Source organism: Acinonyx jubatus, chromosome D4 (assembly GCF_027475565.1).
Source record: "Acinonyx jubatus isolate Ajub_Pintada_27869175 chromosome D4, VMU_Ajub_asm_v1.0, whole genome shotgun sequence".
Classification (NCBI taxonomy): Eukaryota; Metazoa; Chordata; class Mammalia; order Carnivora; family Felidae; genus Acinonyx; species Acinonyx jubatus.
In genome coordinates, this window is record NC_069391.1 from 31,416,002 (window position 1) to 31,440,593 (window position 24,592).

The following is a 24,592-nucleotide window of genomic DNA, read 5'->3' on the forward strand; positions in this document are numbered from 1 at the left end:
GGGAGGAAACTACAGAGGGAAAGCAAAAATGAGCACAGTGGGGTTGGCAGCACCTTTAAAAAACATACACAGTGTGACTATAAAATTGCAAGTCTTATCTCTTAATAAAACAAACATGATAGGTTATAGAAATCTAAATGAACATTTGTCCCTCAAAGCAGTTACATCCTTAGTTCCAACAAAGCTACTGCTTTTGGAGCCATTATTTGGAACCCCTCTTTGGGGAAAGGCCTTCAAAGGCAGTTCATGAGCCACATGAGAAAATATCCTTCCAAATGTTGGGTGTTTAAAATCAGAAAAGCCACTCAAAGAATGACACTGGGGGTGGGGGGAAGGAAAAAGGCTCTCATGGAGGTTTCCCTAAAGACCTCCAGCGAGTTCTGAGCAATAGCATCGCCCCTGGAGAAACATGTGGCCTCCAGGGACTTTCAGCCACTTTCAACGGGAACGCGTTCACTTGGATAGAAAAGTTCCGCTATTAAAAAAAAAAAAAAAATCAGCCACACTCCTTTATAGTCACACTTGCATCTGATTAAAAAAATAAAACAACAACACTCACACGTGGTTCTTGTATGAATTCTAATTAAGAGACATTACATTCAGAATCATAGCACTCATAGTGATAGTTTTCAGGAGACTGGATCAGCTTCTTTGCCACTGAAGGGGTACATGGGGTGCAGCAGTTTACCTGAATGTATTCTTAAATACGTGACTACTACTGCTCTAATTTTCCTAGTTGTAGCTCTGTTACAAGTTACTGACCGCAAGTTCATGTTCCAGGCTTTCTTTGCCGACACAGATTGGTTACAAGGGAGCCGCCCCCACAGTCTTAGGGTGAATTGGGAAAGGGCCGGTTAAATGAGGAGACAGGCCACTCCTTGGTGAAAGTTTGTAGCTTCCTTTCCCAATACATCTTCTTTTTATTGAGAACTTCCATTTTTATCCTGTGTTCCTCCTCTGCCATCTCACACTCCCGCTCTATCTGCTGGATTTTGGCCACATGCACCTCATTCATCTGTATCAGCTGCAGCTGTAAGATGGACATTTGTTGATGGTGTTCTTCCTCATGCATCTTTTTTAAAGCACCTTCCTGAGAGGTTTTGCTCCTGTAGTGTTTATTGGCTGTTATTCTGACAGCTGAACACGAGGGTTCAGGTTGAGAGGTCCCCTCACACACAGGAAAATGTATGAACTCTTTCTCATCATCGCACAGTTCTCTATTTGAAACAGCAAATGATTCTGAAAAACAGTAGCAGAAAACATACGTTCAAAGATTTTACAGGCAGAGAGTGTATCAATCCTATTCCAAATGACAGGTCCCCCATCACAGGATGTAGCGGAAACAGTATCTGCTTTGGCCTGCTTTGTCTATGGGTACTCTTGCCACACCTGACTTTTCAAAACCCACAAATCAAAACCAGTGCTCCCTCCAGAAGCAATGATAAAGGGTTTCGTCATGTGGTTTCTAGAACTGTGAACTATAGGAACAGTGGACCGAGACTGTGCTTATCAAGAACTGTTGACCTAAATTCTAAACCAAAGTGTGCACAACTCCGAATAAGCAGAACACCACGGTACGAGAGCAATGGTGGGTTTTCAGATTAAGTTCTCCGTCAGTTTGACCTCTCTGTCTCAGTTTCTCATCCGGCCGTGAACACTTTCCCTAGCCCTTGACAATCCTTCCTGAAATCTCTTTCCTCTGTTAGCTTCCACACCATGGCTCTCTCCTCAGTTTTCGACACCTCCTTTCCGACTGCTCCTTCTCAAGCTTCCTTCCAGGACTCAGACTCTTGCTGCACCTGCAACTCACCTCTTAATATTCCTCTGGGGTTCCCATTTTTGGCTCAGTTTTCACTGCAGCCTAGTAACCCTCATAATCTGGTTTCTGACCTTCCTTTTTCTCGCCTTACTCCAAAATACCCTGGGTGCCCTTCAATCGTACCAAAAACTTCACATTCTTTAAAGGCCATGCTCTTTTTTATAATTCTGTCTCTGTTCCTTCAGCCTGAAGTTGGGCTAACTATTCATCCCTCTTCCCTCCCCACCCGGGGCCCCACACTCACTCAAGCATGCACTCTTATTCCAGACTCTCCTTTTCAACCTCCCCACAACCCCCACTTTGTTCAGCATCTGCGAAACCCCAGATCGCTCTTTTCTCTATGAGTACTCCTCTGTAATAGCACTTACCATGTTCTAGTATTACTTTGGGACCATGCCTTATTCATTTCTTTTATCCTTGGGCACCAATTATTTTGCTTGGTACATAGAGGATGCCTAGTAAATATTTATTGACTGAAGCTTTGAACACAGGGGAGAAGAGCTTATGGATACAAAAGGATGCCAGTTTTGCTGGTGCCACATTCATACTAGTATTTTTATAGGGCAATGACATTTTATCAATTAAGGAGTTTCAATATGGAAGACACCAACTCCACTAACCCATGGAGTCTTCCAGCTGTGACTCCAAGGCTTTCTTGGGAAGCTTTATGTTCCCAATAATGAGAATTGTCTCCTTGGAGAAAAATAATATCAATCTATTAACAGAGTTGATTACATTATTATGTCCACTCCATTATTCCAGAAGATGGGATGCCGGGAATGTTAATGGCTACTGGGGGAAACCTAACTCGTAATACTCTGTTAATAAAAGGAAAATGGCTACTGTTTAGATTATTTCACTCCAAGGGGTTAGGTAACAACCATAACTGGTCCCTAATTAAGATTAAAGAGAAAGAAGGTAGAAGTCTCACTTTTGAAAGAGAAGGTTAAAAGTACTTCTGTGTCATCCAGAGATAATGAAAATATCTCCCTAGGAATCTTTCCCAACTCCAAGGGCTATGCCTTAATTAGATGTCCTTCCTTCATGCTCCTGCTGCCTCCTGAGCGTACCTCTGGCAGAGCACTTGTTAAAACTGGTGGCTTAACTACCTCCCCATCCGGTCTCTGAATACTCTGAAGACAGAAAGTGTCTCTTATTCATCCTCGTGGAGAACGCATTCCAGGGCCTGGACGATGCTGGCCACGTCAGAAATGTGTGGGAATGAACTGGTTGCGGTGGGTCACATCCCTCCCAACACAGCACAACTGTGTAGACAGGACAGTGTTCTGAGTGGAGCCAAGGCACAGGACAAGGAAATGGGAAAGGCTTCACCCTGGGAATAAGATCCCTCGGGTGTGAACAACGGCAAAGAGGTTACCTCATCTGCTTCCCATCTAGCCTCAGATCTGAAAGTATCTTCTTTGAAGACTGGACACATAGACATTTTTTGGCACTTTTGGCCTCTGTTTTCTTTGATTCCATTCCAGAAGATAGTTCTGTATGTTCCTCTAAGTCTTTAAAGTTCATGCCCTTACAATGCTGCTCATCTCTTCCCATTTCTAAATGTTCATTTTTGTCTAAACGATTCCAAGTTTTAGGGGCCTGATGATGATGATGATGGTGAAGGCAGCTACCATTTTCTGAGTAGCTAACCAGGCACTAGGCTAGTGTTTTGCAGCATCACCTCATTTAATCCTTAAACAACCTTCTGAGGGAGGTATTATTAGAGAAAACCAAATACAATATCCAAAGTCATTTGGCTAGCTAAAAGAGCCAGCACTCTAATCCAGGTCTGCACGACTCCAAAATCCAAGCTCAACCACTACAACGCCCAGCCTCTCCCTCCTTCCTTGCTCAGCTGACCACTTATGCATCTTAAAATGCTGCCTCCAAGTTGTATCCACTACAAACCCCTTTATTATTAAGAATATGGGTGCATATTCCAAATTTTGATCTCCAAATTTGTCTCTATAGAGCTGGGAACATGAAGTCAAGTACGGTCATGTCTGGGAGCAGAGAAATAAATGACTCTACTTTCAAACTGTTCTTTTGTAGTTTAAATGTGTGCTAATATATAAATATTTAAAAAAATCCAGGCCTCTTAAGAGGCAGAAGCTCTTAAAAATGCAGGCCTCTTCTGGCAGAAGCTGGAGCTTAAAACTAGAGGAGCCTGATGGAGTAGTTACTTAACTTTCACACAAATATTAGCTCCAATGAATGGAAGCTAGTGTTCAGATGGGGAGAATCTTCTCCTAATTATTAGGAAAAAGACTATGCTGGGAATGGCAACCTGCTAAAAACACACACCATGTAATCTGTCTCCCAGGTAAAACAAAGCCACCCAACATAGAAAACAACTCAGTCTTGTGCAAAATGGATAGGATGGCCTAAGGGCTTTCCTGGGGGCAGAGGACACTGCAAGGAGGTATTCTTCCACTTGGGCAATTTGAGTAAGTTTAATATCAGCAGGAAAATACCTATTATGGCAATAAATGGATGGAAAGGAAACTGTGCACAGGCCAAACCCCAGCTCTTCTCCCCTGTAGAACAAAGGGAATAGACCTGACTAGAAAAATGGATTAATAAGATGCAGTGAGTGCATACTACAGAATGTCATGCATCAACTAAAAGAAACAAATTTATGGGAACAGATCTTAAAAACATTCTAAATGAAAAAAGAAAAAAAAAAAGAAAAAAAAAAGAAAAGGAATGTTATCTAAAGCACAATTTTCAATCTATGTAAATTTAAAATATATGCACACAGGAGTCCCTGGGTGGCTCAGTCGATTGAGCATCTGGCTTCGGCTCAGGTCATGATCTCATGGTTTGTGAGTTCGAGCCCCACGTAGGGCTTGCTGCTGTCAGCAGATCCTCTGTCTCCCTCTCTCTGCCCCTCCCCCATGCACATACTCTCAAAAAAAAAAAATAAAAACATTAAAAAAAATTTTAATAATAAAATAAAATAAATGTACACCAAACACCAACACCTGCTCTCAAGAACATGTGAGAGAACGCACGAGCACATTGTTATGATTAGGGGGCAGAAGAAAAGAATAAATGAGGTGAATGGTGACAAATGACAAGGGAATCAACACATAAGGAACACAAAATAGGGACTTTTCACAGACCAATGATTGTTAATGTGCCATGACTGGATACGTAACTCAGTCTCTGTACTGGAGTTCCCATCCCCAAAAGAAGGGGATTGGATTAAAAAGTGATAGTAGTGGAATTTATTTGCTTATTTTTAGTGTTTCTTTTTGAGAGAGAAAGACAGAGTGTGAACAGGGGTGGGGGAGGGACAGAGACAAGGAGACCTAGAATCCAAAGCAGGCTCTGCACAGAGCCCAACACAGGGCCGTAACTCACGAACCGTGAGGTCATGACCTGAGCCAAAGTCTGACGCTTAACTGACTGAGCCACCCAGGCACCCCAATAATAATGGAATTTATTAATAAACATTTGCATTATTTAATTATAGCTTTGTGTACCCATGTTTGCATTATTTGCTTATATAGCTTTACAGTAAATAATAGAATATGAAATTAAGTGGAAGTTCTCTTAAGATAGTTGAGTACTTGAGAGCTTAGTTTTCTTAAATGTATTTGATGTTTAGTCATCCTACCCCCCTGACTACCCTTATAGCACATTTTGTTGGCTCCCTTACTTTGTTCTGCAAACCTGTTCCCGCAAGATAACGGGAGATAGGTGTCACAGCCAAATGAGCCATATTATAAATCTATAGGGTACAAATTGTTTGAATGTATTGAAGGGGAAAATATTGTTTGTTTGTTTTGTGTAAGAAAATACATTCCTTAGTGTCAAATCTTAAGACTACTGTGTTCAAATACAGATGCAGATTTCAAGAAAGTTGTGGACAAAGCTAAGAACATGCAGGGAATGGCGATCAAGATGACACAGCTGAAAGCACCTCGCACAAGAGATAGTTGGAGGGAGGCCTCTAGTGGAATCCTGCCAGGTTCCATCCTGTTCAATGAATTTCCACAAATCTCTAATCACCTAACTCTGTAATAGGCAATGTGTAAGGTGTTAGAACAGCACTGTCCAATGGAAATATAATACTAGCTACATGTGTGATTTAAAATTTTAAAAAGTAAAAGGAGATAAAGTTAAACTATTTTAATAACATATTTTTATCAATATATTTAAAGCATTATCATTTGACATGTAATCAAAATATAAGTTATTAGTAAGATATTTTACATTCTCTTTTTGGTATAAAGTCTTCTCGAGGGGTGCCTTGGGTGGCTCAGTTGGTTGAGTGTCCGACTCTTGATTTTGGCTTAGGTCAGGATCCCAGGGTCGTGGGATCAAGTCCTGTGCCAGGTTCCACACTGACAATGAAGCCTGCTTGGGATTCTCTCTCTCTGTCTCTGTCTCTGTCTCCCTCTGCCCCTCTCCCCTACTTGTGCTCTCTCTCCCTCTCTAAAAATAAAAAAATTAAGTTAAATAAATAAAATTTAAAAATAGCATTTCTATTTCAGTGTGAATAGTTAGAGCATATCTCAATTCAGTCTACCTATGTTTCAAGTGCTAAAGAGCCTCCTGTGGCTTGTGACTACTGTATTGGACAGCCCAGGGTTAGAGACACTAACTAAACTAACACACACACACACACACACACACACACACACACACACACCCCACAGAGTCCACATGTCAAATGAAATACAACAAAATGAAAGCCATACCCTACAGCAAGTTTTCAACTTATTCCCCCAACACCTGAAAGGATGACTGACAATTATAGCTTTCTTCTTCTTTCTTGAAAGTAATTTGAAATAAAAAATGAGTAAGGTAACCTCAAGGCTGTTTTAATGTATAAAGAGAGTTCTAGCACCTTAACTACTAGTGTTAACAGATTACTTTGGACACACTCCCCAATTGACAAAGCACCCTGGTTCTCCACGGTGTGGCCCAGAAACAAGAATAGTCAGCACAGGCTATACTTTAATAATCACTAGCAAAAAGAGAAGTCTCCTGTGTCATATAAGTACAAACACTGAATTCTAAAATAAATCCCTTTTACAAGTGAGTCTCTAGAAATGTCACTACAGACACTGAGAATCCACATTCATTCCCTTCTTCCTGGAAATTTAGAAGTTGTGTTTGAAGAGTAAATGAATTACATCAGTTCCTCTGAAAAGAAAGAGAAAGGGTTTTTTGAAGTGAACTTTCTAGATCCTACTCTAGAATTTGAAAATGGGGAAATAAGACTGTCCCCTTAGAATAACCCTATGAAATCAATACCCAGTAATCCAGATCAAAGATCTGCAAAGTTAACTGAAAGTGGTCTACATCAGCGTCTTCCTCGGCAACATCTCCCAGGGAATGAAGCTATTTGACAAGCAGCCCTGCTGATTCACCTGCCTCCCTCCCTCAGCACCCACTCCCCTCACCGCCTGCAGAGAATGAATGGCTCTGAGGCCAACAAGATGGAGAGTAACTGGCTAACGCTAGGGATATCTCCAAAGCATGGACACTGTCAGTTAGCAGTGGGCCCCATCCACCACAGAAGTAACATGGAAGGGAGGAAAGAGAGAATTGGCCGTGTCCATATAAATGCTGTCTGCTGGGAGATACCCAGCTTGGGAACTCAAGAATCAAAACTCACATAAGGTTTCTACACTGGAAAACAGTACGTGAGGTTCATGACACTATGGTCATCTAACTGGTTCCCTGGACTTAATCTTGGTAAATGATCAGCAAACTTTTGATCACAATGCAGCTTGCCAGGATGATTTGCCTACAGGGCGAAAAAACGTGCCAATCAAAAACATGTATTCAATTCACTTGGTTATTATCTTTTTCACTCTACGTGGATAACGTTCTTGGTTTCAGATAGTTTCTTGTGACTTTTAATTAACCACTGCCTCAGAGCTCAATCTACTCTGGGGACGCTAATAAGTGAATTTCTCATCCTGCAAGCCAAGGATCACAGCTTTCCTAGACAAGTGCTTGCTGGGTCCTTGGAGCAGCCCTCTGGCCTCACCAGGAATATTCCTCTGCTTCAAGATGTGCCTTCTGCAAACTGCAATGAATCTTTATATAAATTGGCCGTTTCAATCTTAAAGGAGGCAAGAATTATTGGCAATTTATCTATATGCATTCCCACCCTCCCCTTGCTGAGTCATTTCAATAGCCTTTCCAAGCTATGACACACTATCATAATATCCTCGATTCCATGACAGTCTTTTCTTTCCCTAAGAATTATGTATAACCTATTTTTCTTTTTCAATGAAAGTATATTAAATCTAAGATGAAAAAAAGCTAAAATGAATTTTTCCCAGAATTTCTCAAGTTAGCTGGAGTACCACAAACCAAAACTGTGCATCACAATACTATAATGGGTAGGAAGGCTGGTTTTTAACCCAGATGAATGTTAAACAGGTATTTGCTATACTGTTTTCTATTTAATTCTTAAGTCTGAAATAGTTCACTTATTTTAATGTGGCCTCTGAGTGACTTAATGCAGTGCTCTGCACCTAATAGGTCCTAAAAAAATCATTTTCACAAAAAATAAGATTGAGTGAATAAATACAGATTCTCAAAGAGATTCCCTTTAATACACATGACATAGGCTGAGATAAGCAACAGGGGTCCTTCATTCATAACTATATGACTAGAGCCTCTTATTTTTCCTTATTCTTCAGAATAAAGATGAGAGATCTCAGAGAGAGCGAGAACAAGGATATTAACAAGTCCTTTTGTTTTTTATGTGCTACACGACTAGAATGTTCCATATAATCTGGAGGTTTTGACTTGGGAAAATCAAGTTTGACGTGAAAGTTTCTCTTTACTAAACTGCCTCAAAATTAAAGATTTTAAAATCACCAAGTCCAGCAGGTACCCAGGGAGGACACGCACGCCGGCCTCAAGAACCAGTACCTTGGGCTGCGCTGTCGGGGTGGTATTCGGGCTCCTCTTCCGGGGGGCTCTGCAGGAAGTAGAGCTGCTCTGGCAGCATGTTGGCAATCTTCTCCTTCCCTAGGACGTGCGTGCTCAGAAGAGGGCTGACGCTCCGTTTCACCTTCTCTCTCCTCTCATGGGCCATAATCTTTTTGGTCCGAGCCTTGATGTTCTCCCAGCACTTCTTTAGCTGTTTGAAATCCCGCAGTGACACACTTGGCTGAGAGTTGTATTCATGGGCAAGCGCCTGCCAGGTACGCTGCTTGAGGGCAATAGTTCGCGCGTCGCTTTTCTTACATTCCAGCACATATTTGTACTTTTCTACCAAAGCAAGCAGGATGCTCTTTTCCAATTCCGAAAAGTATTTGGCAGGTTTTATAATTTCGTTGTTTTGCATTTTCCACTATATTTCTCCTGGCTGCTAGCTATCCTGTAAAAGGAAGTTCAAAACAATAATTACTAACCCCAGCAATAAAAATGTCAGCAAATCACATAATCTTAATCCCTGACCTGATTCCCTTGCCTGAAATACAGTACTTTCTTTCCCATTAGTATTGAGTTATGATATTCTCAGGAAAACATTCAGAAGTTCACTAGGAGTGGGGTTTTACTTCAAAGAAGATTTCAAGTAGGTCCTTTGTTGTAGTTCTTGGCCATTTTGTGAATATCTTGTATGCCACGGCAAAAAAAGAAAAAAAGAAAAAAGAAAAGAAAGCTTGAACATCTAGGCAGAACTCTTAATTTGTTAATTCATTTCTGCTCAATATCAGGGAACTGATTATTCCCCAAATTCATGTTAGGCAGCTTTTCAACTAAACAGCTTTCTCAAAGTTTTGTCACAGCTGAAAACAAGAAATGCCACCGAGTAACCAAATAGAATGGATAATATAAACATCGAGATTTCAGAATCATTAGGAAATCACCTGAAAAAGAACTGACATTTCCATCACTTCCATCTGTGACCTTGGATAGGGCCATGCTCCCAATAGGAACCTCAGTTTCTCTTCACCTTTAAAATGAGGGCTTGGAGTCTATGATCCCTAAGGTCTGAGGCCACTTTTAAGTATACAGTCCTATGTAAATAATTCACATAATTTCAGAGGTGAAAGGGCCAGTACCCTTCTTTTCTTTCCTTTTTTTAAAAATTTTTTAATGGTTATTTATTTTTGAGGAAGAGAGAGACAGAGACAGAGAGTGAGTGAGCAGGGGAGGGGCAGAGAGAGAGGGAGACAGAGGATCCAAAGCGTACTCTGTGCTGACAGCAGAGAGCCTGATGTGGGGTTTGAACTCACGAACCATGAGCCGCCTGACCTGAGCCAAACTCAGACACTTTTTCTTTTAGTTTTTTTTAAATTTTTTTAAATGTTTTTATTTATTTTTGAAGGAGAGAGAGAGAGAGACAGAGCATGAGTGGGGGAGGAGCAGAGAAAGAGGGAGACACAGAATCCTCAGCAGGCTCCAGGCTCTGAGCTGTCAGCACAGAGCCCGATGCGGGGCTCAAATTCACAAACTGTGAGATCATGAGTCGGATGCTTAAGCCAAAGTCGGATGCTTAACCGACTGAGCCACCCAGGCACCCCTTTTTAATTTTTTTTAAGCTTTATTTATTTTTGAGAGAGAAAGAGAGAGACAGAGCATGACTGGGGGAGGAGCAGAGAGAGAGGGAGACAGAATCTGAAGCAAGCTCCAGGCTCTGAGCTATCAGCACAGAGACCGACATGGGGCTCAAACTCACGAACCACGGGATTATGATCTCCGCTGAAATCGGATGCCCAAATGACTGAGCCACCCAGGTGCCCCCAAAGTCAGACACTTAATTGACTAAGCCACTCAGGGGCCCCTACCACTCTTTTCAAGTGAAGGAACTAAGGGCGAGTGAACTGGACTGCCCGAGATCACAAAGATGGTACCTTGGGAGGTCAAGAACTTGGACTGTCCTAATAATCTGGTATCCTTTTTTTTTTTTTTTGAACACACCAAATATCCATTTTATTATGCATATTCCTTTAAAGTCTTTGTTCCATATTATTATAATTAGTTACAATTATATATTATTTATAATTTTTGAAATATACATTTTCTCCATTATCTTTTAAGAATGTCTACATACCTTTTTATGTTTAGTTAAAAAATAGATATTTAACATACATAAATTTTATTTGACAGCCATATACATAATGAAATAATTACAAGCTAATTAACATATCTCACATGGTTACCTTAAGATCTTATGTATTATATATTTATTTATTTTTAAGTGTTTATTTATTTTGAAGGAGAGAAGAGAGCAAGTGAGTGGGGGAGAGGGGAAAAGAGAGAGAGGGAGAGAGAGAATCACAACCAGTGCAGAGCATGACACAGGGCTTGATCACACAACCCTGAGATCATGACCTGAGCCAAAGTCAGGAGTTGGATACTTAACTGAGCCATCCAGGTGCACCAAGATTTTATTTTTTAAGTAATCCCTACACCCAACATGGGGTTTGACATTAACAACCCTGACATCAAAAGTCACATGTTCTACAACTGAACCAGCCCAGGTGCCCCAAAATAGCTACCGTTTTTGTGTGTATGCCAAGAGCCCTGGAATCTACTCTCTCACGTATCTCCAGTATTCAATACAGTATTAGTAACTTTTGTCATACACTTATTCATCCTACATAACTGCAACTTTGTACCCTTTGTCTATTATCTTCCCATTTCTCCCACCGCATCCTCAATCCCCGGTAAGGTGTGTTTAAATAGTCTGGTATTGTTTGTGTCATTTCACAACTATCTCTTGGACTCTCACGTTGGATGATTCCAAATTTCTCAACAACCATGATTACCTTAGGCCATCTTACCATCCTCCCCATTACTGAGCCAGGATCTTTCAAACAAAAGGTGCTTAGTAAATGTCTTATTCCCCTGAACCTATGTGTGTTTTGTGACCCCACATTTTTTTCCACTTAAGCTTCCTACAAACTTAATCTCTCAAATACATTATGGGAAGAATGTTCCTAAGTAACACTGAATACAGCAATTGAGCATTGCATATTTTCCTTTGTGGAAAGAGCCAAGACACCTCAGTCCTTTTATTTTCCAAGCCTCTGATTTTTTCAGAATAACAGGCAAGCATCTGAGCTGATTCTGATGATGTAGTCCATTTAAAACTGATCAACTCAAATCAAAAGAATTAGGAATCACTTGAAAAGAGTCCCACTAGCCAAAAAATGGAATATCTGAACATCAACAGGGACGATGGGTACACAAATATTCATTAAATTATTATATCTGTGTATGTTTGAAAAGTTCCACAATAAAAAGTTAGGGGGATGTGCCTGGGTGGTTAAGCATCTGACTCTTGGTTTCAGCTTAGGTCATGATCTCATGGTTCATGAGTTCAAGCCCCACATAGGGCCCTGCACTGACAGCGTGGAGCCTACTTGGGATTCTCTCCCTCTCTCTCTCTCTTTCTCCCTCTCCTGCTCATGCTCTCTCTCTCTCTCCCTCTCAAAATAAACTTAAAAAAATTTTTTTAAACGTTTATTCATTTTTGAGAGACAGAGCACAAGCATTGGAGAGGCAGAGAGTGAGGGAAACACAGGATCTGAAGCAGGCTCCAGGCTCTAAGCTGTTAGCACAGAGCCCAACATGGGGCTCAAACTCACAAACTGCAAGATCATGACCTGAGCCGAGGTTGGATGCTTAACCAACTGAGCCACCCAGGCACCCCTCTCAAAATAAACTTAAAAAAAATTTTTTTTAAGTTAAGGAACAAAGGCAGTGACTTTTAAATACATGGTATACTAATTTAAAATCACATTATTACAAGCTAGCTATTCACATACTATGCCTGGGGAGAGGTTACTAAGAGAGTTGTGAAGAGCTGAAATCTTAGACCTGAGGCTGGAGGAGATCCTGCCATATCAGAGAGCCTTAAGATTGAGGCCAAGGAGCGTGGGCTTTACATGAAGGCAATAGAACCTGATCAGGGTCTCTCACTATGCACCACCTCATCCCAAAAGGTAAGATTAGAATGAAGGACTAGTGTGACTGGCATCTCCACATACCAGATACCCTGCCTCACATTCACTGTGGGCATATCAGTATCACAGATCAAGAGATTCAGATACATGTCAAAGTGCTTTGACCCTCAGGTCTTGGACAAAGCTAAACAAGGAGAAATGTATCTTTGTGGATGTATCACTGAACCCTTAACTTCCCAGGCCTGTATTTTAATGATGTTGTTCAGGGCGCCTGGGTGGCTCAGTCAGTTAAGCATCCAGCTTTGGTTTGGGTCATGATCTTACAGTTGGTGAGTTCAAGTCCCACATCAGGCTCTGTGCTGACAGCTCAGAACCTGGAGCATGCTTTGGATTCTGTGTCTCCCACTCTGTCTGCCCCTCCCCCACTCACGTTCTGTCTCTCTCAGAAATTAAACATTAAAAAAATTTTTTTTGAAAATCGTGTTGTTCTAATGTCCCTATAATAACCAGTCCCCTTCCTCCCCAAAGGTCCAAAACTTTTTGCCTACATCAATATTCCTATTCCCTATTAACCAACATTCCCCAAACAGAAATTTATTAATACACACCTGCTACAATATAACTCTTCTGTAGTATCTCTAACTGCCAAGATATCTATATCCAACTTTATGTAGTTTTTATTATAAAATTAATAGGTATACTGAATGTTCTTAAACTGCACAGCTCCTAGAGCAGACTCTGATTCCCCCCCATTCCAGCTTCTCTGCACCAGATGTCAATATGCCTACCTTCCGTCACACTCCCACTTTTTTTATTTTAATTTTTTTAATGTTTATTTATTTTTGAGAGAAAGAGAGAGAGACAGCATGAGCAGGGAGGGACAGAGAGATAGAGGGAGACACAGAATCCAAGGCAGGCTCCAGGCTCTAGCTGTCAGCACAGAGCCCGATACGGAGCTGGAACTCACAAATGGTGAAATCACGAACTGAGCCGAAACCGGACACTCAACCAACTGAGCCACTCAGGTGCCCCCACACTCCCACTCTTTTTAAGAATCATTGCTCTTGGGGCGCCTCGGTGGCTCTGTCGGTTGGGAGACCGACTTCAGGTCAGGTGATGATCTCGCGGTTCATGAGTTTGAGCCCCACGTCGGGCTCTGTGCTGACAGCTCAAGAGCCTGGAGCCTGCTTCAGATTCTGTGTCTCCCTCTCTCTCTGCCCCTCCCCGCTCGCGCGCTCTCTCTGTCTCTCAAAAAAGAAATAAATGTTAAAAAAATTTAAAAAAAAGAATCATTGCTCTAAGGATTAAGAAGTCTGATTCACAAATGAAAAAAGAGATTGTTCCCTATTTTTTTCTCACATAGGTAATGCTATCTTACTTATATGTATCTATATTTTTTCTAAGAAAACATTTTTTAAAATAACTTTATTTCTTCAAGATAAATTCCTAAAAGAGGAATGGCTGCCACAAAAGATGAAAACACTTACGACTTTTGTTACATTGGGGCGCCTGGGTTGCTCAGTCCATTAAGCATCCGACTCTTGGTTTCCACTCAGGTCATAATCTCATGGTTTGTGAACCTGAGCCCTGAATCAGGCTCTGCGTTGGCAGCTGGCAGCACAGTGCCTGCTTGAGATCCTCTCTCTCCTTCTCTCTCTGCTCCTCCCCTGTTTGTGCTCTCTCTCAAAATAAATAAACTTAAAAAAAAAAAAAAAGGACTTTTGTTACATCACCAGCTGTCCTCCAGCAATGGTGTACCAATTTACATTCCTACTAATAGCACATGAGCACTTCTGTTTCCCCACTCCATTTACTCTTGCTGTTAACATTTTTTTATTCTATCCCAGCTGTGGAGGTGCAAAATGTCACTTCACTGTTTAATGAAATATGAATTCCTGCTCTTAGGCAAATAAGCCACACTCTAAACAAAGTCTCTGTGGTAGTTGGTGGAACTGAAACCCCATAGAATTAATTTCAAGCAATTAAACGATTCCACCTTACAATGTATGCAGTACCGCAAGGTACCACCAGGTGGTGGTGCGTTTGTGGGAAGTCTACTGATGTGTGTGACCACTTGAGTCTCTAATAACTACAATAACAGTGGCAGATAACCATTATTGAGTCCTTACTGTGGGCTAGACACTATACTAAGTGCTTAATATGCACTCTATCATTTAATATTCCCAAAAATAGTCCCTGAGACTACCATTTGTTACACTACAGTATTTTCTATTAAAAAAAAAAAAAAAGACTTTATTAAAGTACCAGAAGAAATTATACAACTGCTCTCAAAAGCAAACTCAGAATTACCAACACCTGGGGACCATTAATAGCCTATTAACTAAACTGTTATTTAATCACTAGCTAAGTAAATCCAGAGTTACCAATTTACTTTGCTTAATTTTGTAGAACAGCAGGCCTCCCTGGGCCATGTGGTTGCATTCTGCAGGGCTGTAAAGGATTCTGGTATGAGATGGTGTACCCCAAAGGTCCCCTATGGATTCCCAATAGCTTCATGAAGGAGGCTGTTTATTCCCAGTAACCACTTCCATTTCCCAGATCAGAAAAGTGAGGCTCAGTAACTTGCCTGTGGCCACACAAAAAGTGGCAGAACCAGGATTCTGCACTCCACCCTGCTTAGCTCTCCTCTTCAGACCTAGTGACTGCTTGTGTCCCTGCTCGAATTTCATGTCAATTAGCAATCTGTTAGCAGGGAAAGGTCCTAGGGTAAAGCTACTCAGGAGATGTTCCCGCCTCTGTCCATCTCCTTTTGGGGCCTCTTCCCCTCCCTCCCATCACCTCTACCTCTATGTCTCAGACCTAGGGCCCACAGCCACCCGGCCCCAGTGTACGGTTCTCTAACCAGAGCTCTGAAATAATTTCTGCTGTTGATCTGATGGGAACATATGTTTGAAACATAACTGTAGAGATGATATGGAGCTTGCTTTTTAAAATTTTTTTAAATGTTTATTTATTTTTGAGAAAGACACAGACAGAGCGTAAGCAGAGGAGGGGAAGAGAGAGAGAGAGAGAGAGAGAGAGAGAGAGAGAGAGAGAGAGAGAGGGAGAGAACAAAGCAGGCTTCTGGCTCTGAGCTGCCAGCACAGAGCTCGGTTGGGGCTCGAACTCAAGAGATGATATGGAGCTTTAAAATTGTCTAAGCCCCAGGGGAACATTAATATTTAGCTTAAGCATCTGACAGTCCCAAGTAAACAAACTTCCCAAAGTAAGAAATCTCCAGGCAAAGCTTGTTAATAGAAACGTCAAGGCTAGAAAATACATTCTAGCTTAAAACTACTCAGCAATGTCCATAATTAGTTATAGACGACAACATAACAAGCCTTCTCTGCTGCATCAGCTTTTATTAGAGAAAGATGGGCCTTCCCTGCCCCCCAACTCTGCTCAATATAGATCATCTTTTCTGTCTGCTGTTCTGGAGACAACAGTGCTACTGGTCCTGATGCGTGGTTGTGGTTCAACTAGCAGCCCAGTGACCCTCACAGAGTGGGCCTTCATTAAACATTTAATGAATGAGGGGCACCTTGGTGGCTCAGTTGGTTGAGCATCCAACTCTTGATTTGGCTCAGGTCATGATCTCATGGTTCATGGGTTTGAGCCCCACACTGGGCTCTGCACTGACAATGCGGAGCCTGCTTGGGATCCCTCTCTCCCCCTCTCTCTGCCCCTTCCCCGCTCAAGCTTGTGCTCTCTCTCTCAAAATAAATAAATAAACTTAAAAACCATTTAATGGATGAATACATTTTGATATAGGCATAAAACTGCCTATGATGATGCACAGAATGAGTATCATACATAATAGTCTGTACATCAAAAGCTGCATTCAAGTAAAAGTGGTCAAAAAAATAGCAAAATCCAAATGCAATGAAAGTTGCCCTTGGGCCAGGCAAAGACTCGTAGACAGGACTAAATAAGAGCATGAATCCAATACCAAAAAAACAAAAACTAAAAAAAACCCCCAAAAAAACAGAGAATACAGCACAGTTCTCCAAACACTACCATTGACTAAACCACCAGAAGATTATAATAAGTACATTTAATATCACTTTAAAACAAAAATCCATCTGTTATGGATTGAATGTTTGTAGCCCCCAAATTCATGTGGTGAAGCTCTAACTCCCACAGTGACTGTATTTAGAGATTGGGCCTTTAAGGAAGTAATTAAGGTTAAATAAGGTGATAAACGGGGGACCCTAGTTCAAGGGGATTTAGTGTCCTTACAAGAGACATCAACATTCTCTTTCCCTTTGCCTTCGTCTCTCCCTCCTTCCCTGTCCCCTTTCTCCCTGTCTTCTCAGGGGCTCACAAAGAGGTCACGTGAGCACACAGAGCGATGGCAGCAGCCTACATGCCTAGAGAAGAAGGTTCACTCAGAATGAAACTTACTTGGCTGGCACCTTAATCTTGGACTTCCCAGCCTCCGGAACTATGAGAAATACATTGCTGATATTTAAGCCACCTAGCCTGTGGTATTTTCATTATGACAGTCAAAACTAACACACCATCTAATGATATTTTAAGTCCACCAAGGGTCAATCTAAGTCCGAAAATTTGAGCCAAGACAAGAGAAACTTGGCCAGATTTTAGCATTACCTTTCATGGAAAAGGGAGTTCTTTGAAGTCAGTACTCAGAATAGGAACCGTGGCTGAAGATCTGTGTAGAGCTGAGACCTGGGAGAGATGTCAGGACCTTTTAAACCTTAATGAGTTATTGCTCATGAAGTGACATGAACCAAGACATTGAATGCAGAAAACCTGGGCTCAAATCCTGACTTGAGCACTCACTTAGCTGTGTGGCTCTGGCCAAGTCAATTAATCTCCAGTGTTTCACTGTAAAATGAGGCTAAACCCCTACTCTGTCTCACTCCCTCTGCACAGCTACCCTTCAATGGGTGTAAAGAAGAAACACAGACTAAAACTGCAATAAATTTTAGTTTCTTCCACCCCTCCCACTCATATTAAGCTGCTTCCAAAAATAGAATAGTGGTCTATATACAAGATATACTCGAATACTTATTGGCTCTTTTATTGCACAGACACACAATTCAACAAATGTAATGAATTCCTGCCAAAGGCTATGTACTGTCCTAGAGCATGCAGGAGACACAAAAACAAGCTGAAGCCTACAGCCTGGAAAGAACGCTGGCACGCCTAAACTGATAACAGGCAAGCACAATGACACAGACACCACAGAAGAGGACAAAGCACCTTGGGCAGTCAGAGAAGGGAAGAGGTTAATTTGCATTCTTCATGAACAAGAGGACTTTGGAGCTAGATCTTTAAGAATGTAGAGGATATGAACACAGAGAGTTGAAGGAGATCATTCAGATAAATAATTGGCAAGGATCCTAGACTCTGAGTGGTGACCATGTTAATGGGAAGGAGAAGGTGCACACCAGAGACTGTTTCAAAGTAAGAAATTACCAGGGCATGTGTGTGTGTCTGCACGAGGGTTGGGGGATCAAGAGGAAGCAGAAGCAACGAGGGTACAGGAACCCCCACTCTGTGCAGGCACCAGAAAGAGAGGTATTGTTTAGGATCGAGGAGGTCATACATATTTCAATGAAGACCTAACATAGTACAGCTTATTGTGTGGGGCAGGCTGGTGACAGTGATAAGCACAATGACAGAGATGTGCCTAGGGACCCTACTCCAGGACTGGGGGGGGACCTAGATTAAGAACCTTAATTCCTACTAGAATAGACTGGAATTAGAGTTAGCATTGGAGCAAAGGAGGGCCACGACTTGGGAGAGACTGAAGGAACGCATACAGATGTGTGGGTGAGCGGAGGGGAGGCAGATGTGGCACCCATTCCCTTAAGAGAGGCTTGGCAACACGTTATGCATGATTATTTGGCTCTGAAGAAGACAGATGACAGGCTATTTCCTAACCTGGTCTGTTGCCTCAGTGTCTTCACTCGGCATCCCCACGACACTCATCCTGACATGTTAAAACTAAGCCCAATCCTCTCATTTTACAGATGAGGAAACTGGGGCTCATAGCAAAATAGGGGGCTTCCTGGGATTCTAGCAACAGAGGAGACTAGAAGCGAAGCTTCCTCATTTGTTTTCAACCCCTCCCCCCCACATCTCCTCTTTGGGACTCTCTCATGGTCAAGATGTCCTTTTGTGAGGTGCCCTCAAGCCTTCCCCGCTATCCATCCTATCCAGGAACTTGAAGGAAACTGCTCTCAGCTCTGACATTAAATTTGTGACAATTAGGACGAGTCCACTTTCCTCCTTGTCAATTCCTCATCTCGAAATTATGAAGCTAAAGTGGGCGTTCTCTAAAGCCCCATCCAGTCCTGGCAGTCCGTAGTAATTCTGAGGCTATGATGGGTTTTCTGCAACCTAATTTCCACAGTTCTCTGCCAAATACACATCAACGGTATCTTCTGGTTATTTATGAAGCTGGTGGTGCTACTGGCCAATGAAAGAGAACACTGAAACAACAGAGTAAAGCGATTTCAGCACTTTATGAACACGGGCCAGTGAAGGCCCGTACACAGGTTTAACCTAGATGTTAAGTAGTTCTAGGTGAAACAGGTGATTGGACCTCGTCACTACAGTAGCCCCAGCAACTAGAATGTAGCTGGCGCACAGAAGGTGCCAAATATTGATAAATATTGATAAATATTTGTGGGATATATGTTGAAACTAACCTGCTTGCCATTTGCATTTTTTTTTACTAATTACATCTAACTGTTCTACTACCTAAAATTTGTCCTTTTATAGAGGATTTATAATAGAAATTACTTCTTTGCTTCTCCCTGTAAATGCTATTGTACTGTATGCCAAATTTCTAAGAGCTGCACTATGACAGTGATGGCTTCATGATTTCATTCTATCCAGAGGTAGGAGTGATCAGACCTTACGGTGCCTGTGCCCACCTCCCTGTATACCTGCTCTCACAAGTCCAGACCTGACCACCCCAGATGGCCACTCACCTGGGCCCTCTCCACCTCCTTCCTTCAGAGGGCTTTACGGTCTTATACGTTGCCATGAACTTGCTTCCTCTAATGCTCCCCCTTGTCTTCCCCTTCACCACCCACCCCAGGCGGCCATGTAACTTGGAAGTGTTTATTTTTACCATCTGTGTCTGAGTGTGACTGTGACCAGAACCAGCCTTGTGTTTAAGGCATGAACTTACACCTCCTGTCTTTCCACCCTCACACTTTCCTCTACAGACCAGATGAAGGTTCCTAAAAGTCCCTACCCGTACCTTCCCTCCCTCACAGCTCCAACCTAAACCGTCTCCCCACCCCCAACCCCAAGCTCCCTGAAATTCCCCGCGAATCATTTTTAAAGTATCGTCTACACAAAGCGCTTTTATAATACAGTAAGTTCCCATTCCAGCCCACTTCTTGCCTGTGGGTACTCGCTCCTCTCCCCCCACTACTTCAAAACAACCAGGGGCTCTCAGATCTCTGGGACAGGGATCCCAAGTATTTACCCCTCTGCAGCACTCAGAATTACTCAGTACTATGATCTATCCATGTTCTCAAGGGTCACCAATATCTGAGGGTGAACTCTTGAGGCTTGGAACTACGTTTTATTTGTATTTTTAGCATACCGCAGATTCTCAGTGTTTGCTCAAAAGAAAGTAAGGGTGTCAGGGAGATCCTCTCTCCCCAGCTCCATTCTCTCCCCTCAGCACCACACAAGTCTCCACTTGTCCACCAGCTACCTCTGTCTAGCTGTCCATTGTGGGCACCTCAGAAATCTCCAATTCTCCATGTACAAAAAGCAATGAACTATTCCCCTACTCCTAAACCTCCTGATCGCCGATGATTTCAGCCACATTAACTTGGGTCAAAGCAGAAAACTCAGCATGTTCTTCCATCACAGGTAACCAATCACTAAGACCTAGTGTACATTTTACCTTAATGTTTATTATCTCCTCTCTCATCCTTATTGCCTTATATTCCTGAGGTCAGGCCCCAGTTCTCAAAATCATCTCCCACCTTCCAGCCCCTCTTCCACACAGCTGCCAGAGGGCTCTTCCTAAAACTCAGTGATCATGCCATAACTCCTGCACGTAAACCTCTTACATCTCCCTCACTCCTCAGTGATCAAGTCCAAACTCCACATATAGCATTCTAGGCCTTTTCAGATCTGGCCCCGATTACAGTACCCCCTCCACCCCACCCCTCTTTCCCTATATTTTTCAACCCAGCAGACCAAACTCACCTTCATGCCCTTGAATATGCTGTATTCTCATGACTCTGTACATGGGGCTTCCTCTGGCTGGAATCCAAGGTCCACCAAGAGTTCATTTTCTTTCTTCCCTTTTCTTTTTTAAAGATTTTACTTTTAAGTAATCTCTACACCCAACATGGAGTTCGAACCCACAACCCTGAGATCAAGAGTCAGATGCTCTACCAACTGAGCCAGCAGGTGCCCCACCAAGGGCTAATTTTCATCCCTCAAGATCCAACTCTCATGGCATTTTTATGACATCTTCTTCAACTAAAGTCCAGGTTGTCATGTTAATTTACAATAGTTTCCTTCTAAAAGGAGTTTGAGGTGGCTGACAAACCATGCACACACTGCAAATATGTATGTGTATATATTTATATATTTGTGTGTGTGTGTGTGTGTGTGTATTTTTTTTTTTAAGGGAGAGAATATCAGGGCAAAGATAAGGCAAGGGTTTAAAAAAAAACCCAGAAGCTAGGGAGTGGTGTAGCATTCAAAACTTCTATCATAATGTCTCATACTCCCCTTGTTAGAGATAATTTGACCCTGAGTTTTCTATCCAAAATGAATTAGTTACTCCTTTGTGAGCTCACTGCCAGTTGTATATGACTATACTGTAGCACTTCCCATATTTTTTTGTAATTTGCTCTTTGTGTCCATCTCCCTCAATGGACTGAGAAATTCATAAGGGAATACATAATTTCTGACTCATCTCTGTATCCCCAGCAGGAAGCATATGACTCAGCAGACAACTGGTACTCAGCAGACATTTGTTGAATGAATGTCACCATGGACAGGGAAGAGGGTACTAGTGTTGGGTGAGCTCCCTACCAGGCATTTGAAAAAACATTGTTTTATCCTCATAAAAAAAAAATTACATGGCTGAGAAATGGCAGAGCCAGGATTTGAACCCCAAACTATCTCTCCAAAGCAAATGCTCTTTCCATTAGCACACTGCTCCCTACCTTCACCATCACTATCTACTCAAATATCCACTCCTTCAAGGTCTGGTTTAAAAAAAACCCTTCTCCAAGAAGTCTTTCCTACTCATTCAGGTCCAGCCCAGACCTTCCACAACACTCAAGTAAGAAACAGCCACAATTCAGGAGAAGAAAGGGCACCTTCTCAGTAGGGGTAGGTGAGAACTGAGCAGGCTGCATAGGTATTCTGCAGATGGTGTTGTGAGGTCCTGGGCTCCCCCTGCCAGTCCCTTTCCCTGGGGTACAGTCACTAGGCCTTCGTGCCTTTCTCTCCAGTCTTCAGGGTCCAAAACCTTCAAGTTCTCCCCATTTCAAACTGAACCCCAAGTGAACTGTGTTCAAAACACACTCCTTCATTACATCGGTCAGACCTTTGTATTTTAAGTGTCTTATCAACCTTTAGCGTCTGTGAGTACCCCAATCTCTTGAAACACATGAAAATAATTTCAGGAATCACAAGAAGGGACAATGACATTTTAGGAAACCCAATCATCTGGCTCTCAACCCATCTGAATATTTTTGGGGTGGCCTGGGTGTAAGAAAAGACAACCTGTGATCTCATCCCAGCATCCCTTTCCCCTCCCTGGGAGCAGGATGCCTGGTCTCTAAGGGCAGGATGGAATCTTGGTCCAGAATGCTTCTGGGGTAGTGAACTCTGGTCCCTTCCTCAACATCTTCCAGAGCTTCAGAATTCTTCTCTCTCCCCCTCCCCAGTCCACCCCTTTCTCTCCCTGGTCCCAAACTCCCGTAACAGCCCTCAATCTTAACTTAGGAACTATGGTTTTGAATTCATATTCAAAAATTCCCTTGGTAACACAAACTCTCATCTGACATGCTGAAATCCACATCACTGGCTCTTGTATTTTTCCACCTGGTTTTAAGTGTGTGACAAATAGAGCTCTGCATCCAACCCCTCTCCTGTACTGCAGGAACGTTTGTAATCTTAAGTGTTACCGCATCTAAGAAACAACCAATCTCTCCGATCAGAAGAGGTAGGCTAAATAAATTCTTCATGGTTTCCTACTCCTAAATAAAGATTATTCGTGCAATTTACAGTAGCTACCTCATAGCACTGGTGTGATGATTTAGATAACTCATACCAACTGTTTAGTACCTGGGGCCTGGTACACAAAAAGTACTTAAAATTTGGCTATGATCATTTATGTACACTATCTCTCACAATAGTACCAGGGGGTGGGTATTATATCACGCATTCCCCAAACCCCAGCACCCCCTCCTCCTTACCCCATTCACAGTAGTAGCAGCCCAGGCTCGGAGTAAAGAAGCTTTCCCAAGGTCAGGCGGGCACCCATATGATGATGCTCGGCCCTCGGCCTCTGACTGAGGGACCCCTCCCATTATACCCTCGGACGGGGCACCGGGGGGCCTTAAAGGAGACAAGTATGGAAAAGCGCTGAGCACAGTGCCTGGCAAAGAGCAGGGACCCTGGGATGCGAAGACCGCGGCACGGCACTGCGGTCGCCTGGACTCCTCCCTAGCTGCTCCCCCGGCCCGGGGGAACCAGAGTCCTCCCACCCCCACCGAGGGTGCGCCGCCGAATCACCCCGAGGTCCGCGCCCTGGGGCTTTGTACGCCGCAGGCCGACCCCACTCACCGAGTCCCAATCGCGGCGCGCGGAAGCGGCCGCCTGGCCTGCGGGGCTGGGGTCTCGGTGGCTCGGCCCGGAAACCCGCCATGCCGGCCCGCGGCCCCCGCACGCCGGGCCCGCGCCCCCGCCCCCGCCCCGCTGCGGCCCGCCCGGCGGGGGAGCCTCCTACCTGCAGCGGCGGCGCGGCGGCCGAGGCGACCGGGGGAGGGGCCGGCGAGGCGCGAGCGCGGGCGGCCTCGGCTCCTCTCGCAGGCGGGGCGGCCGGGAGGGCCGCGGGCTCCGGAGCACCGGGCAGCGGCGGCGCGCCCCCGGCCGGCCAGGCCCCGCCGCGCGCGCCGCGGCCACAAAGCCCGGGAGCCGCCGCCCCCTCGCGGGCCGGCCGCCGGCTGCGGGTCCGTCGGCGCGGAGCAGGGCGGGAGCGCGGCCCCGCGCAGTCCCCACCTCCCTGAGCTGCGGCCGCTGGGCTCCCCCGAGGCGCGGGGCGGGGCGCGGGGTGTCCCCCGCCCACCCGACCGTCTTCCTCAGTGCTGACATCCCAGTGCTGATTGAGTTCCCTCTTCCCACCTCTGCTGAGGGGCTCCTGGAGGCCCCGAGAAACTATGTTTCATCTCCTTGAACAACAAAAGAATCCATTTGTCACAAGGGATTTGGCGGCCATGGACACGAGTTAGCTCAGTCCAAGTCCTCTGTCTGAAAAGGGCCTCCTTTTCCCCTTTTCTTTTGGGACTCCCTGCTACTCGAAACAGCCGGCCCTCGCGTGCTTGGTTCATCACGGAGTTTTGTTTTGTTTTGTTTTTTTTATTTGCGGGATGTGTCTCCCCCTAGGCTGCGCGTTCCTAGGGCAAGGACTGTGTGTGCCGTCTGGAGCCCAGGACCTGGGTCAGACACTTTGTGCTGAGTAAGTGGAAATTCACGCGCAGATCAATGAATGCACAACAGATCAAAGTGTAGAACAAGGCACGTTTTATTGCACCTCCCACAAGGATGGTGGCTAGGTGTTTCTTATGTCCTGTATCCGTCGAGAAGATTCCAAGCTCAGAAGGGCGGAAAGGGCTGTTGAACTTTTTGT

General features: G+C 43.7%; 1 protein-coding gene across 5 annotated transcripts; it reads right to left on the reverse strand.

Moving 5' to 3' along the window:
- Nucleotides 1-74: 74 nt before the first annotated feature.
- On the reverse strand, nt 75-23,902 carry MSANTD3 (Myb/SANT DNA binding domain containing 3). 5 transcript variants are annotated; one of them, XM_027039554.2, is made up of 5 exons: nt 23,530-23,664; nt 23,160-23,301; nt 17,329-17,406; nt 8,729-9,179; nt 75-1,239 (listed from the first exon to the last, which is right to left on the reverse strand). In XM_027039554.2, the coding sequence occupies exons 4-5, from the start codon at nt 9,144-9,146 to the stop codon at nt 830-832; spliced, it is 828 nt and encodes a 275-aa protein (XP_026895355.1). In that variant the 5' UTR covers nt 9,147-9,179; nt 17,329-17,406; nt 23,160-23,301; nt 23,530-23,664; the 3' UTR covers nt 75-829. The 5 variants fall into 5 exon arrangements, with proteins under 5 accessions (XP_026895355.1, XP_053060848.1, XP_026895352.1 ...); XM_053204873.1 differs by lacking the exons at nt 17,329-17,406; nt 23,530-23,664 and adding an exon at nt 23,693-23,901; XM_027039551.2 differs by lacking the exon at nt 17,329-17,406.
- Nucleotides 23,903-24,592: the final 690 nt, after the last annotated feature.